Below are 16,968 nucleotides of genomic sequence, written 5' to 3' on the forward strand. Positions count from 1 at the left end.
ATGTGGCCGCTATTGTATGCAACTGTGACTAAGACCTGGCGTCTCAAATTGGGTGGCATGCACGCAATGATGTCTATGGGCTCCTCTGAATACCGGGTGGGTCGAGAGCTTGTTCATCAATGTCGACGAATAACACCTCAGTCATTCGCGACCACCTAAGCTGTAATGTATTCCGGCAAAAACTTCCTCCATCTTGCGTCGATAATCCTCAACGCTGAGATTCGTGGCCCCCTTTAATAACTCCTGGATTATACTGCGCCAGCCCTTGCCTATCCTCGGCTGCTAATACACATAAATTAGTTAAACATAAGCAACTCAAGCACTCAACAAAAATGTTTACGGGCGTCAGCCACTAGATGGCTCCACTTCGATTACTTTTTCATTGCTCCTGTAGATGGCAGTAACATATTAACTATCCTATATTTTATTTTGAATGAAGGATTTTGTAATTTTCAGAAAACACCAATTGATAAAATTTAATTAATTTGTTTATAACAAATAAAGACTTGTATGTTTTTTTTTTCTATGTTTAGTTTTACAATAATTAAATGCTTTAACTTTAACAACATATAAGTTTAGGGGCATTCGCTAAAAGATGTCCATAGTTTCCATACAAAAAAAATATTTGTCATAAAGTATATATATAATAGTTTTGATTGTATATGCTGTGATTCGCGGAAAACGAATATCACTTAATAAGCTTTTCATTTGTTACAGGATCAACGGAGCTTCGAAGTAAACAGCGGGGCGAAAATGCAACAGTCGTAGCGGAGACGAACTAGGAGACAGCACGCAACATGGGCCCACCTTTAAGCATTTGGCCGAACAGCCAACCGAACGCACGTAAAACAATTAGCACGCATACAAGTGAACGGAATGCATCCGAGAAGTGTCTTATCAATAATTACGTAAACAATTTTCGTGTTTTCTGTATGAATTTCACATTTTTATTGTTGTTCTTTCAAATCGTGTTCGGTTTTGGATACGCGGCGGCCGGTGTCGTCTTGAACATGGATTATTTGCAAGGTAATTTAATATTTAAGTACTTTAATTTTACTTTTGGTAGATTGGTGGTAGGACCTCTTGTGAGGCCGCACGGGTAGGTATCACCACCCTGTCTATTTCTGCCGTGAAGCAGTAACGCGTTTCGGTTTGAAGCGCGGGGCAGCCGTTGTAACTATACTCGAGACCTTAGAACTTATATCTCAAGGTGGGTGGCGCATTTACGTCGTAGATGTCTATGGGCTCCAGTAACCACTGAACACCAGGTGGGCTGTGAGCTCGTCCACCCATCTAAGCAATAAAAAAAAATGGTTTACGGTGTTAAGGGTAGGACGGTTGTGGTTCTACGAATAAAGCCTTTAATACCTTCGGTTACCGATATCCCTTCAATCACTCTATCTATAAAAAAACCACATCAAAATCCGTTGCGTAGTTTTAAAGATTTAAGCATACATAGGGACAGACAGAAATAGGGACAGAGAAAGCGACTTTGTTTTATACTATGTAGTGACTACGCCTGTATACATCGACTCCAAAAGTATCATATACAATTGCAAAAAAATGCAGCTATGGAATGCACGCAATGTATAACATTAAAATAACAGCTGTCACGGGGTCGATGACATCTTCAGAACGATAACCATTGATGTCTGGCAAATAAACACTCGTTTAGTTTGTAATAACACCAATATCGATCGATTAAGTTTAAAAAAAAAAATGACCTCTACCTCAGAATACAAACAAAATAATTTTATTAAATTCCAAACGAGTCAAGTGAGTTGTTTGTATTTTTAACATACAGAAAATCTATATATCTCTATAATATAAAAATGAATTGCTGTTCGTTAGCCTCGCTAAAACTCGAGAACGGCTGAACCGATTTGGCTAATTTTGGTCTTGAATTATTTGTGGAAGCCCAGAGAAGGTTTAAAAGGGAAGATAAATATGAAAATGCTAGGAATCAAATAAAAATAACAATTTTGTTATTACTTTCATGTTTTTTTTTTCCCTACCTATGCTGATAGCCTTGAGAGGCTATTTCAGCTTACCCTAGCTTGTGTAGGTGAGCTCACGGGGCTCAAACCGGAGAATTGCTAACACCGCCCTAGCAAGAGCAGTGCTTCGCAGAATCTACCACCGGGTCGGAAACGCGACCCACTGAGAAGATCCGGCGAGAAACTCAGTGGGCTGTGTCTGTGGGTTAATTCGCTCGCCGGGCCCTTCGTCGCAAGCGACGGATTCGACGAGGACGGCGACCGGTGCTTGTATTGCCTAAAAGCACAGTTAATGGATCAGGAGGATCCGTGATGACGTGCTTTGGGCGACGTCGACGGTTTACCATTCGGTCTACAGGATCGGGTATGTAGTTTCCAGCGGCCACGACAAGAGGGTTCTCATGTCGTGCCGTCTTCTCAAAGTGGCGCAGCGATGCCGACTGTAGATACTTACTGACGGGGTCGAGCTCCAGGTCATCGTGGAGGTCCACGTTCCTCTGGAACCATGGTGCTCCGACGGCTATCCTGCAGAATCGGGATTGTATAACCTGAAGGGGTCTCAAGTTGGTGCGGGCCGCGTGAGCGAATACTACGCTTGCATACGTCATGACGGGGCATATGCAAGTTTTGTAGAGGGTTACCTTGTTACGGAGGGACAGTTTGCTTCGTCTACAAAGCATTGGGTAGAGTCGTCCTAGTATAAACGCGGCGCGATCGCGTACCGTTTTTACGTGGGGACGGAATGTCATCCCTCTGTCGAGGGTGACGCCTAGGTATTTGACCTTCGAGGCCCACGGTATGGGCTGATCAAAGAGAGTGATGGGGCTAACGGCGAAGGTGTTTACGCGCCTATTGGGGAGTGGGGTGCTCGAAGTGGTATTCGGAGGGCGACCCCTTTAGAATAGCACCGCTGTGCTTTTCGTGGGGTTGATGTCTATTCGCCACTTCCGGAACCACTGTCCCATGGTGGTTACTGCGATCTGGAGTCGCCGATGAAGCAACGACATCTTCCTACACGAGTAGTAGATAGCCGTGTCATCGGCGAAGAGCGCTAGATGGGTCTCCGGAGACCGGGGTATATCGTTGATATACAAACTAAATAGTAACGGGGAGAGTGCGGAGCCTTGCGGGACTCCGGCAGTCAGATGACGGGGACGAGAACGAGTTCTCTCTACTCGATATCGAAACGAACGGTTCGACAAGAAGTCTCGTATGATGAGCACGAGTCTGTCTGGCACTCCCATGTTGTACAGTTTGTAGATCAAACCGTTGTGCCAGACTTTGTCGAACGCCTTCGCTACATCGAAGAAGAGGGCGCCGGTCGGGATTTGTTTACGCCTATTTAGCCCTATTAAGATGTGCTCCGTGAGGCGGTGCACTTGTTGTACGCACGAGTGTTTGGCGCGGAATCCAAACTGCTCGTCTATTAGAATTTTATTCGCGGTAACGAAGTCCCAGAGGCGTTTCCGAAGGAGCCGTTCGTAAATTTTGCCTATCGCTGGGAGGAGACTAATCGGACGGTAACTAGCGGTTTCATTATTCGGTTTGCCCGGCTTGTGTGTACCGATAACGTCCGCTTCTTTCCATACCGCCGGAAAGATGCAGTGCGTCATAGCGGCATTTAAGATGGTAGCCAACATTGTTATCAGTTGGACTGGTAAGAGTTTTAACGCGCGGTTGCGGATGCCGTCGGAGCCCGGTGCCTTTTTAGGTTGAAGGTTATCTATCGCTTCTCTAACTTCGTCAGAGGTAATGGGGGGTAACGCGTCCGAGGGTGGCAGGGAAGATCTGCGCTCGACCTCCCTGTCGACTACCTCGGTGTGTTCAGGGTCCGCGTATTGTGTGCTGGTGGTGCACTGCTCTTGCAGTGCATCGGCCAGCAACTCTGCATTGTCATCGTCATCGAAAGCCGGTGGTTGGCCTGAAGGGCGTACGAGAGGAGGCATAGTAGCGGTAGTTTCGGACTTGAGAGTCCTTGCTAGTCGCCAGTATGCTTGGTGAGAGGGCGCGAGTTCTTCTAAATAACTATCCCAATTCTCATTTCGGGCGTCGCTTAGGCGAGATTTTACATCCCGCTGTAGACGACGCATCCGAATCCGGTTTGAGTGTGTGGGAAGTTGATCGTAGGCCCGGATTGCCGCGTTTCTAACTCTTAGGAGGTTCCTAAGTTCGGGGGACAGTCTGATGCGGTGAAAGCTATCCTCCACATCGACTTCTTTTGAGGATCTTATGATTGCGGAAGAGATGAGATCCGTGATGATGTTTATGGATTCGACTGTGTCCTCAATGGATGGAGTTGAATCCGGGCCGCAGGGGAGGATTGGTGGAGCGGCATCTGCTAAGCACTTGCCCAGCTTCTTCCAGTCCACCATGGTCCTCGTAACTGTGACTGGGTTGTGGGGGCGACCGAGCTGCATAACGACAGGTCGGTGGTCTGAGTCGAGCTCTGACATTGCTTCGATGGAACGCAAGCGCAGAGTTACGTTCCTCAGCAGTGCCAGGTCTATAGTGCTCGGACGGAGCGCGATGTTATACGGATAACATGTTGGAGTTGGGGGACCGATTACTTCGAAGGTAAGGTCGTCTATAAACGCGTCGAGACGCCTACCATTTATGTTTGAACGGTGGCAGTTCCACCTAGTGTGGTGGCAACATAGATCGCCTGCCAGGATGACAGAGTCTCCCATGCCGAATAGTGACTCGATGTCACTGCTCAGGAGGGGCTTGTCGGGGGGAGATAAACGGATGCGATGACGATCGGCTGGTGTCCCGTCAGCGAGATACGGCACACTGACGCCTCGATATGTGAGAGCGAGGGAGTATCGAGAGGGACAACGTGCAGGGCCCGCCTATAGTAAATGGCAGTCCCGCCTTTGGAGGCGGTGAGTCTATCATTCCTAACCATGACGTAATTCGCGACTTTCGGGTCACGACGCGAGGGCTTCAGGCAGGTCTCCTGCACTAGCAGAATATCTACAAGATTGTCGCGGAGGAATTCGTAAATTTGATCGCGTTGCCGCGCGAGTCCGTTAGCATTGTAGAATGCTAACGTAAGGGAATATGGTTTCTCTCTAGCGTTTTGCGCCATTGGTTACCGGTAGATTCCTTTGATGTCTCCCCCGTCGGTCTTTTATTTATCGATTGAGGCACTACGAAGTCTACCGGGTCAACTAGTCATATATAAGTTTCGTTTTTTTTTCATCTCTTAATCTCGCGTTCAGAGAAACGAAATAAATTCTGGACCACGAATGCACCATAGAATATTTCCGACTTGAAAAAAGTGACAACTCACTTTACGCTTTCGACGTTAAAATTGTAAATGTATTTGGAAACGAAAGCTTCGAAAGCGTAAGTGAGTACGGTACGTCGTTAATTTTGCGCATTAGCTGTAACGCCCACAAACGACATACGGCACAGGCGATGTATACTGATTATGTGCTTCTATTGGATTTTCTTGACGAAAAAGCAAAAAGCACTTTGTCTTACTTAGTCGTGCAGTCATGGCTTATGTTGCAAGCCAGATTTTGTTTCTTTTTACTTGTGTTTTTATGTATCTTTTTAACTTGTGATGTGTATTTTGTGCCTAATAAATAAATAAATTTCATATGTCCGAAATTTAAAAAAAAAGAAAAATATGTACGCAAAATTAAGCCGTAAATATTGTTTAAGTTATATCTAGAAATTCTTTAGTATATAGCACTATATTGATACATCATGATAACGTTGATTTATTTATTTATTTATTACACTTCATGTAAAATTTACATTGGCGGACATAATGCCTAAGGCATTACTGCAAGGATTTACTGTCTAGCTTGGCTGCGAAACAAGAATGCGTTTCGCTTTGAAGGGTAGAATAGCCGTGATATACAACAATATATCGAAGGGTTAAAGTCTAAATGGTTTAAACGACATTTTTGCAACTTTACAGGAGAGCCAAATTTAAAGATTGAAATTTATAAAAAAATTATTAAACATTTTTTTTGGCTATTTTATTTCGGTGAACTTAATTGAAGTTCAAAAACATCGAATTGTTGATACTAATACCAAATAAAAAGGACCTTTAATTACAAAGATAAATGTCGCTTAAGCCAAATAGCTTTTTACTCTTCAATATAATAATACAATTGAGACTTCGACCATGGTGGACAGTGACAATAAAGTTGCGGTTTCTATGGATTTCCTCAACTACTTAACACTGGGTAGATTGATTATAATTAATTAACAAATCTCAAGGCAGACAGTATGAGATGCTTAAATTTCGGTAAACTTAAATGTATGAACAAATTAAACTTTGGGATAACTCTTTTATAATCATAATACGTCATTTGAATTTTACAGTCACACATTTTGTGTCTCCGTAGAGATTGTATTTAATTTATAGAAATCAGTGGTATATATTTTCAATTAAGTATTTTTCTAGTCAAATCAAGCCTGATATGATGAATGAAATATATTTCAATACTTTAAATTAAGTAGATATTTAAATAATCTCTATTTTGTGCTGCTCAATTACGAAGACAACGTTTTGTGGAGGCTTAAGCGACAAAGGGAAGATCTTCCACCGAGCGGGTGATATTGCTCGGTAGACCGACGGTCCGAATGTTGTTGTTCGGAACTTGTATATATGCGCTTTATCTTGAAAATGTCGTAAGCGAGATTCAGGCGTCTGTCAAATATCTTGCGTTGTATGATGGCTACCCGCCACAACGTCCTCTTTAATTTGTTAATTGCTTGATTACCGCTCGCTCTCCGACTCTGACTGGACACCTATCTTCCGCTTTTCTCTTTTGTCTGTATCTTTAAATTCGCTTAAACAACACCGTAAGCGAAATGAATTTTAGGATATACAGGACGTAGATTCAGTATTATCTTCAGTGTTACACGCTCATAAAATAAATCTAGAATTTTATACAAAGAATTATTATTTTTTGTATTAAATACTAGCTGACCCGGCAGGCTTCGTAGTGCCTCAATCGACAAATAAAAGACTTAAACTTATGTATAAAATAAACTTTAAACAAACAAAAGAAATCCGTCCGACGGAGGACATAAAAGGAAAAACGAAATTGTTATTTTGATTTAATTCCCAACATTTTCATAGTTTTAAACCTTTTAAACCTTCTCTGGACTTCCACAAATAATTCAAGATCAAAATTAGCTAAATCGGTCCAGCCATTCTCGATTTTTATCGAGACTAACGAACAGCAATTCATTTTTATGTACATAGATTTTAATCGATTTGGTCGCCGAATAGCTTAGTGGATGTCAAAGCTAAACACGCGACGAATGACGTGATATTGTCTCGGCACAAATTGTCGTTTTGCATGGTCGTACGCATTTGTTCACGCCTCAGTGGTCGCTTTAGATATTTTTAATTAAATTTCGAAACTGTCTACATTAGCGACATGAGCGAAAGTATTTTACAAGAATATTTTTGCCGTGCTTTCAATCACGTGTAGTAGAGGCAATGCCTGAGATGCATCCACAACTTTCGGGATAAGAACAACTGAAACAATATAGTGGACGTCTGTGTGGATGTACTTTTGACCTCACCTTTCAACCGAAGTTCACGTTTTGGTTAGCTTAAAGCCAATCCCAAAGACCCAATTCACTGAGTTTCTTACCGATCTTATTTTTTTTTATGATTGTGGGTTTACTGGTGACCCGGAGGTCTTTACAGTTTCACAAGGACAGGCGGGCGAGCAAGGGCTCAGCCAGAAGGGGCGGGATTTGCTAATAGCTACCCGAGCGCCTCCAAGGGAGACCTAACAACTCAAGAGTAGCTGCTTCGCGAATGAATCTGCTACCGGATCGCAATTGCGACCCGCTGAGAAGATCCGGCGAGAAACTCAACGGTCTGATGCTTAGGTTAGATTGCACGTCGAACTCTTTGCCGAGTTCGACGAGTACGGTTACTGGGGTCTCTACTCCTAGTGTTAGAGCGGAAGGCGTCTAATGCAAGGGTTGTTGGATCTGATGGAGCCGATCTTCTCAGAGGGTTGTGAATTCAGCGAAGCTCTTACTAGAGCCAGTATTATTAAACTAAAGTTGAGCCCGTGAGTTCATTTACCAGTCCGTGAATAGCCAGAATAGCCCCTAGGCTACCAGCGGTCGGTAGAAAAAAGCACTAGTGAGCGTAGTTTCGTCAACAAAAAAAAACAGTTAATTGTTGATTTTACGAAGGACTACTGTCTGAATATGGTTTCCTAATAGAGAACAGGGACGGCGATTGGGAACCTCAGGAAACAGTGCTCTAAATTGTAGATCATAGTCTTCAATATACAACAACAAAAGCACTCAGGCGAACTGTTTTTTTGAGATAATGTAGATGTTGATATTTTCACATTTGTATAAATTTGAACATATTTAAAGTATGCTTATCAGTTTCTGGTTGTCCTGTTGTGAAGAGCCCTAGATTACGGTCAATTGAGAGCATGCTTGATTATAATTTAATATGATACAAATTTTCTTTACAGATCGTTCATACATAGGTTTTTGTTATTTTTTAATAATATTTCTCTTGGAATTGAAGTGAATTCGACCAGATGAATTGAGATATAAAATAATTTTAATCAATGCTTTTAAAATATTCTTCTACATCTGCTTTTCTTTTCTAAGATTTATTCGTAATTTAATTTTACATATTATTATATTTTTTTACCAAAGTCTCCACTACAAATTTAATAGGATCACCATCAACCACGTCAACAACCCGAAATCAGGATATAATATTTTTAGTTGTGCACTCTGATAAATCAAGGCGTTGAAAGGACGACTTTTACGCGAAATCCTCGTAAAATGGAGGCTGTTAGTGTCACTTTCACTTAAATGATTACAACTAGGTCAGACAACTGCGCCATGCCACACGGAAAATGCCTTAACGACTAGGTTTCTTTTTTTGACGTTTCTGACCACGAACTCTCGGTGACAATATTCTAAATGTTTTATTTCAGGCTACTTTTCCATCCACATGTGTAATATTAGACTTGGTTGGGAACACGTGCGGAAAAGCGGGTTAAGAACCAGCCGTTATTTCTTTTCAAGGCTTACGCTGTTTTTATATCAAATTTCGTAAAAGTTTTAATAAAAATAAAATCATATATATGATATTAAAACTCGAAATTTTGCCACACGCCTATTGAATCTTGAGGGAGGCCTTTCCAGTTTCACCAGGACAGTTAGGTGAGCAAAGGCTCAGCCAGGAGGGGTGCGATTTGCTAACAGCTACCCAAGCGCTTCCGAAGAATAAATTGAATGAATCTACGACCGAATCGGAATCGCAACCCGCTGAGACGATGCGGCAAGAAACTCAGCGGGCTGATGCATAGGTTAGGTTGCACGTCGAACTCTTTGCCGAGTTTGACGAGTACGGTGACCGGGATCCCTAAGCCTACTCCCAGTGTTAGAGCTAAAGGTGCAAGAGTTATTGGATCTGATGGATCCGTAAGGACGTGTCTAGGGCGACGACGGTGACTTGCTCCGATCGCTTCCATCTTAGAAATAAAAAAAGTCTGCCCTTGGACTTGGTCCTTACTAGCGCATTCTCCACTAAATTCAACTATTGAAAGTTGAAACATATGACGATACGCACATACAAACATTGGTCTACATTTTATGTAACATTTCGCGTTCGCCCACACCACTTTTATATGTACATAGAAGTTTCTTTAATTATTTATTCAGACAGACAAGTGGGTCGACGACCTGACTACGTGTGAATCACTTACGTTTAATGCAGACTTTTGAGTTTCACGACGGACGTTGGTTTAGCGAATTTGGTTATGCTGTAATTTTGTCGTAAAAATTCAGGAATTTAGGTCAGAGTGATCTTACGTGATTATCTTCCGTTTTACCGTTAACCTTAAGGATCTACTTAAGTTGATGCAACCTCTGCCTATTTGTTGAAATTTGGGATCATAAAATACTATAAATTCATTTGGTCGTGAGTGAAAGCGGAACTTGGACATATTATAGTTTATTTTTATTTTTTTTGTGAATTTTATTTCAAGTTCAAAAAGATTTCATTTTTGTTCCTTTTGGGGTAGAAACTTTGGGCCCCTGGGGTCCATCTGCTAAAAGCTTTTTTAAGGACCTTAAAAAAAACTATTTGAGGCCTCGCGAGACCAGAAGGCCGGTACGTATTTTGCACAAAGAATTAGCATTGCTATCCAGCGTGGAAATGCTGCCAGCCTTCTGGGGACGCTGCCAACTGGCGGTGAGCTAACACAGATTTTCCATTTATAAGTAACCTAAAACTTATATTATTAAATATTAGTTTAATTCAACAATATTCCTTCAACTCTTCTGTAGAAATACTACTATCTCCTCAATTATATTTCTATTGAGATTCCTCCTTCCCTCCACGCATGATTAACTTCTAGCTTTTGTGGTGGTAGCTCGTAGGGTCAAAGGCGATACCAGCATCTTTATCTACTTCAAATTATTCGTGCGTTCTGATCTTAATTACGACACTATTGATACTTCTTCATTAAGTGTTAAGATGGGTGGCTATTTTTTCCCCCATATTTTCACAGTAGTGTAAATAGTTCCTTTTTTAACCAGCTTACTGATTTTTGCCTAAAATATTGATTGAGCCCGCACAGATTGATACCAATGCGCTGTCTGGTTTTGGTGCTTAAAGCCATTTTGTGTCATTTTGACGTCGCAAGCTGAGCGGTGACATTCACCCTTTATATTTGCTGCAGTTACTAGTTGATTATAGATTACTAGGATCTCTGAGTACTAACTACCACCCCTTCCGTTTTCGCATGTAGAGTACTCGATTATAAACCTTATCTATGGGAAACTAGGTTCTGTTTATTGTTGGTGTTCCAGGAAAAATTACTGCCATATAACACCGTCATATGGTGCACGAGTATTTTCAATATGTTTTTTAGCGTCATTAGTGAAAATTAAACGTCTTCTTAATAAAATTAAGTTTGTTTGATTAATGCGTTACATATGATGTTTCCAATTGTCTAGACATCCTGTGTTGGCACTTTAGAAAAGTTTACTTTTCATATTACGATAGTTGACACGCGAGTAGTTTCAGTCAATCGTGAGTATTTTGTACCATTTCATATATGGATTAAAGCACTTAATTAATTGATAAGCATTACTTAATATGAACACGCACATAAATTAGGAAAAGACAAGAAGGAAGTTAAGTAAAGAGCGAGATAGCTACGTTTTAGAATGACAGATGTCGAATGCGCTTAGGAATTGGTTTGACATCTCACAGTACATTTATGGATAACTTTTTTTTTAAAGAGATTTTATGATCTGGTAACTGAGACCTTTAAGTCATGTCTTATTTTAATGTATATTCTTAATTTTATGAAAAATGATGTTATGGAGTGAAATGAAATGAAAATGATTAATTTGAGACATTAATCAACTGGGATGAAATTAAATGAGATCATATGAGATGAAATCTAATCTCAGTAAAATGGTGGTCATTTACTAAGATTTTTTCAGTGGACTTTTTGGAGGATCCCGAGATAAATAATATACTAATAATATAATAATACGTCCAGCGCCTTTGTTTCATTTTCCCACATTTGTGCACTTTCACAGATATTAAACGGTTAATAAACCACCATTATTATACATTTAAACCCGAAGAAACACTAAATAGACAAAATAAAACAAATCACACAACTTCACTCCACGCGTTCCCGCCAAAAAGTCCATTTATGGATAACGACAGGGGAGTGTGGCCAAGTTTTGAATCGTTTTTTTTTTTCTAGAAATTCCTTTTCGACCTCTTTAATCATTCACTAAAAATTACTTGTTCAATCGCTACAGCAATGTTCAGAAGTCTACATTAATACAAATTTATGAGCATTCACATCCGATTTGGATATGCACAAACGAAAATTAATATACAAAAAGAATTTTATCAAGAAAACGTTCAGAACTTTTGTAACGATTGTTTTGAATTTTTGAACGCTTTCTCAATATTTTGGGTTCCGTCGTAGAATGAAAAAAGAAAAACGTTGGTCTTATTTATTTTCTACATCATGACTACTGTCAATGCTTTTGCTTAAAGTGGTGCATTCATTGAACGGTTTCACAATAGGAAACCGGGCAACTGTGATTTTTTCATCACACACAGCCCACTGAGTTTCTCGCCGGATGTTCTCAGTGGGTCGCGTTTCCGATCCGGTGGTAGATTGTGCGAAGCACGGCTCTTGCTAGGGTCAGTGTTTGCATCACTCCGGTTTGAGCCCCGTGAGCTCACCTACTAGTTAAGGTTACGTTGAAATAGCCTCTCAAGGCTATCAGCTTTGGTAGGAAAAAAAAAGAACTCCTTCTTCGCGTCGCTTTCCTCATTACTGAGGATCGTGACTCTCTTGCTGCATTATTTTCTCACGTACGATTTCCTTCCATCTGCTTCGATCCTCGGATTTGTGAAGGGCATCCTGGAACCCGAAGTTGGAAGAAGGGACTGCGTCCGTCCGCTTGCCCTCTACCTTGCCTCGTCGAACTCACTAAATGAAAAACTATTTATGACGTCATTTGGGACTAAATAAACGATGGGCTATAATTGGGGAGACCATAAATATACAAAATTACAATCACATCATGCGATATTGATGATGTTTTATTCAATTAATTAAGATATACACAAAATATCACCGAAACAAAAACAACAGCTTTTTAAAAATAATTGTCGTTAAGATTCCTTATAAATATCTAAATTTTAAAACAACTTTTTAGGCTGTTTATGTTATTGGTATTCTTATGTTGATTCTCGAAATTACAAGCACCGGTTCAGGTATTGTCGTGGCGTGCAACCTCTTTGACAGGACATAAGACCTATAATGACTAGACATAGACAGACTGAGACAGAGATTTGAAAATAATTCGAAAATAAATGGAACGAGGGCGTACGTGACCAGCAGCGAGGCAGGACCTTTTTTTACTTCTGAAAAGACAGACATACAAAAAGACGAAAAAGAACGAATAATAATTGACCATTCTTATATAAGATGTTCAAGTGACCTTCGACCGTTCAAGTAGTCATTCGACCGTTCAGGTATCATTAATTTAAATTGAGACTTAAAGAAATAGATTAAAAAAAAAAAAAACCGGCTCACCTAACAACCCTCCTTCGCCGAATTCTGATAATAAAGTCAGCGTCACGTTAAAAAATCGAGCCTTGATCGACACAATAAAACACATCGCTAAAATGTTAAGTGTTAATTATTGAAAGTCATAAATTTTTCCTTTTAATTAATTTTATTACATTATTTTTATTAAGTCCCGAGTTGTAATAAAACGGGTGTCTTTTTTTTTCATCGAAAACCAGCTTCAGGAGTCGGTCATAGCGCAGACGACACATTTTAGGAAGACGTCGTTTCAGATAAGTCTATAAAACAGTTTCTGCCAACTCATTCGATTACGATAAAACTTACAATATTATAGTAGTTGTAGATATATCTCCTATATAAGTATCTACTATGATTAAGACGTGTAGTTGCAAATATCTCGAATTTTTTTTTATTTTTATTATTGTTTAGATGGTCGGACGAGCTCACAGCCCACCTGGTGTTAAATGGTTACTGGAGCCCATAGACATCTACAACGTAAATGCGCCACACACCTTGAGATATAGTTCTAAGGTCTCAGTATTGTCACAACGGCTGCCCCACCCTTCAAACCGAAACGCATTACTGCTTCACGGCAGAAACAGGCGGGGTGGTGGTACTTACCCGTGCGGACTCACAAGAGGTCCTACCACCAGTAAAAAACATTTATTTACGACTAGCGGCCCGCGCTGGCTTCGCATTGTTAGTAGCGCACCCGATGTAAAGAATTTTAGGTAATTTTTTTACACATTGGGTTACATTATTGGAGTTTCAGTAAGGATTCCTAATTTTTTTGAAAATATAATAAATATATCCTATGTCACCCGGAGATAGCGTAGCTTTCCAACAGTGAAAGAGTTTTTTTAATCGGTTTAGTAGTTTCGGAGCCAATTCAATACAATCAAACAACAAATCTTTCCTCTTTATAATATTAGTATAGAGTCTATAGAGTATAGAAAATCCGGATAACATTCGATCAGTAGCTCTACCGAGCAATATAAACGGATCGGTGGAAATTGTATTTTTTTTCTATAATTTCATTTTCTATAATTTGTTATTCCAAATTATTCTGGTGCCTCTGACTTTGCCCCTTGGCATACCTTAAACGGTTGCCAGACAAAAAAAAACTCAATCATCATTCGCTTTTGTATAACATACTAGCGGACCCGGCAAACATTGTTTTTATATATATATAATACATGTAATGTGTTTTGTAATGAAACAAAGAACCAAGTTGTTGCTCTGCAAAGAGATTTTTATTATTATTATTTTATTAACTTATTTCTACACTTACAATTATTATAATTATTTTCGAACCTGCAAAGAGAAACAACATTGAAAGATATTGCTTCACCCTTTTTTAAATCTGCAAGTTTTTTTAATCTATTAAGAAAGCACGTTATATTTTTGAATGTCCGAAGCCAGAGAGCAAATCCAATTATGGAATGAACATAGCTTCCACCACAGATAATATTATTATGATAGTGGTGGAAGCTAATGCGCGGGAAATTTAAATGTAATTAATGAAGGGCCAAGAGAGCTTCATTTACATCTCCCCCTCTAGCTTTTCAAAATTCTACAGGTACTGGTATAAGTTTGGTAATATGAAATAAGTTTGATTCTAATTTTTTGTAGCCTGTGTTTATCTTATAGATTGAGTTTGATATTTTCTCTAAAATTTTATAAGGTCCAATTTTTAATTTTTCTAATTTTTTTCTATTTAGTCGGTTACCATTTTCCACATATACAGAATCTCCTACTTTTAATTGGATATATAGTTTTTTTTTGTCGAATTGTTGTTTATTATAATTGTGTGATTTTATAGTTCTTTCGACAGCAATTTTTCTATCTTGTAATAAATCATTTTGTGTTTTATGTTCTTTCAATTCATCTGGCAAGATATTAATAACTTTTCCTTCCATTAAATATGTTGGTGAGAATCCTGTCACAGTGTGTTCAGTTTCATTATATTTTTGAGTACATTCATGAGCGATAGTTGTCCATGCTATTTTACCATTTTTTTCATTAATTCTACATCTTATTTTGTTAACTAATGTTTGATTTAAGCGTTCATTAATTCCATTTGAAAAAGGTGCATTTACAGCAGTGAATATAATAGGTATGTTCTCTTTTTCCAAAAAAGTTTTGAATTCTTTCGAATTTATTCCTGGGTATTGATCGGATAGGATCATTCCAATTTTATTTTCAGGAACAACTTTCTTTATAAGCTTTATAAAATCATCTGCATTTTGAGTTTTTGACGTCAATATGTAGGCATACCTGGTGAAGTGGTCTACCAGAAGATGTAGATATGTTTTTGTAGAGCGAGAGCCACCAAATCCACCAATGGTATCTACAGAGACAATTTCAAAAGGGTAAGTTACTGGACCTAAATGAGACATCAATCCATATTTAAATTTAGTTCTAGATTTATTTTTAATGCATATTTCACAGGTATCACAGATTTTTTTAATATTACGTGTTAAATTCGTTGCTGCATAGAATGGTTTGATTATATTTTCAGTTTGTCTTATTCCTATATGGCAGTATGTATAATGAATATTTTTTATTAGTTTTTTACTAAATTCCTCAGTGAGTATAATTTTTTCTTTGTTTCTTATTATTTTAAAGTAAATGTTTTCTTTTAATATTAGTTTATTTTTATATAGTTTTATTTCTTCGTTTTTTTCTTGGTCGTTTTGTATGTCTTTTAATTTAATAAAATTTACAATTTTTAAAACTTCTTCCTGATTGACATGTGATTCCAATACAGGGTTTCTACTTAAACTGTCTGCTTCTGAGTTATACTTTCCCGGTGAATATATCACTTCAAAATTAAATTGTGATAAGTAATATGTTAGGTCCCCTAGTTATTCATCTGTTCTCGCCTTAATATTTAGTTTTTCTAGAGGCTTATGGTCTGAAAATACTTTAAATTTTTTCCCTATGAGCCAATGCTGCCAATACTTTATTGCTTCTTTTATGGCTAAGCATTCCAGATAAATGGCTTTTTTTCGTTTTTGACTATCATTTAATTTCCTTGAAAAATATGCACATGGCTTTTCTACTCCATTCACTTGGGGTTGTTTCAAAATAGCCCCTACACCCTGAATACTGGCATCTGTATAAATATGTATAGGTAAATCGGGATCAAATATTTCCAAAATAGGTTTTAAGCAAAGCATTCTTTTTATTTTATCAAAAGATTCTTGACATTTTTCTGTCCAAATGAATTTTTGATCTTTTCTTAACAAATTGTGTAAAGGATCCAATATGATTGATATATTTGGTATATATTTCCCATAGAAATTTATTTTACCTAAAAATTGTCGAATATTCTTCTTTGTTTTTGGAACAGGGAATTTTTTTATAGCTATAACATTATCTTTTAGTGGAGTAACTGTATTATTTTTGATTATATGGCCTAAGTATTTCACGGAGTCCTGTGCAAAAACGCATTTAGAGAATTTTAATCTAAAGCCTTCTTTTGATATTGCTTCCAATAATAGAGATAAATGTTGTATGTGTTCAGTGAATGTCTGGGAAAATACTAAAATGTCATCAATGAAATTTACTGTAAAATTTGACAATTTGTGTTTCCTAATAATGCTCGTAAGTATTCTTTGAAAAATTGCCGGTGAGGTTTTTAAGCCAAATGGTAAACAAGTCCATTGGAAATGATTTTCTTGAGTAACAAATGCTGTTTTCTTCCTATCTTCTACTTTCAAAGGTATAGACCAGAATGCGGAATTTATGTCTAGTGTGGAGAAAAATTTACAATTTCTTGTTTTTAACATTCAATCTTCCATCAGTGGAAATGGTTGCGACTGAGGAACCACTATTTTATTTAAATCACGAAAATCTATGCATAGTCT

At 38.6% G+C, this 16,968-nt stretch overlaps 1 protein-coding gene across 1 annotated transcript in view; it reads left to right on the top strand.

The window, feature by feature from the left end:
* The window catches only part of Np (serine protease notopleural), a 64,877-nt gene that overhangs the window by 13,595 nt on the left and 34,314 nt on the right, over positions 1-16,968 (top strand). Inside the window, exon 2 of the mRNA XM_089735516.1 lies at positions 718-1,026. Within this exon, the coding sequence (XP_089591642.1) occupies positions 798-1,026 (229 nt within the window). The 5' untranslated portion in view covers positions 718-797. The remainder of the gene's footprint in view (positions 1-717; positions 1,027-16,968) is intronic.

This window comes from Bombyx mandarina, chromosome 02 (genome assembly GCF_030267445.1).
Source record: "Bombyx mandarina strain Sakado chromosome 02, ASM3026744v2".
Classification (NCBI taxonomy): domain Eukaryota; kingdom Metazoa; phylum Arthropoda; class Insecta; order Lepidoptera; family Bombycidae; genus Bombyx; species Bombyx mandarina.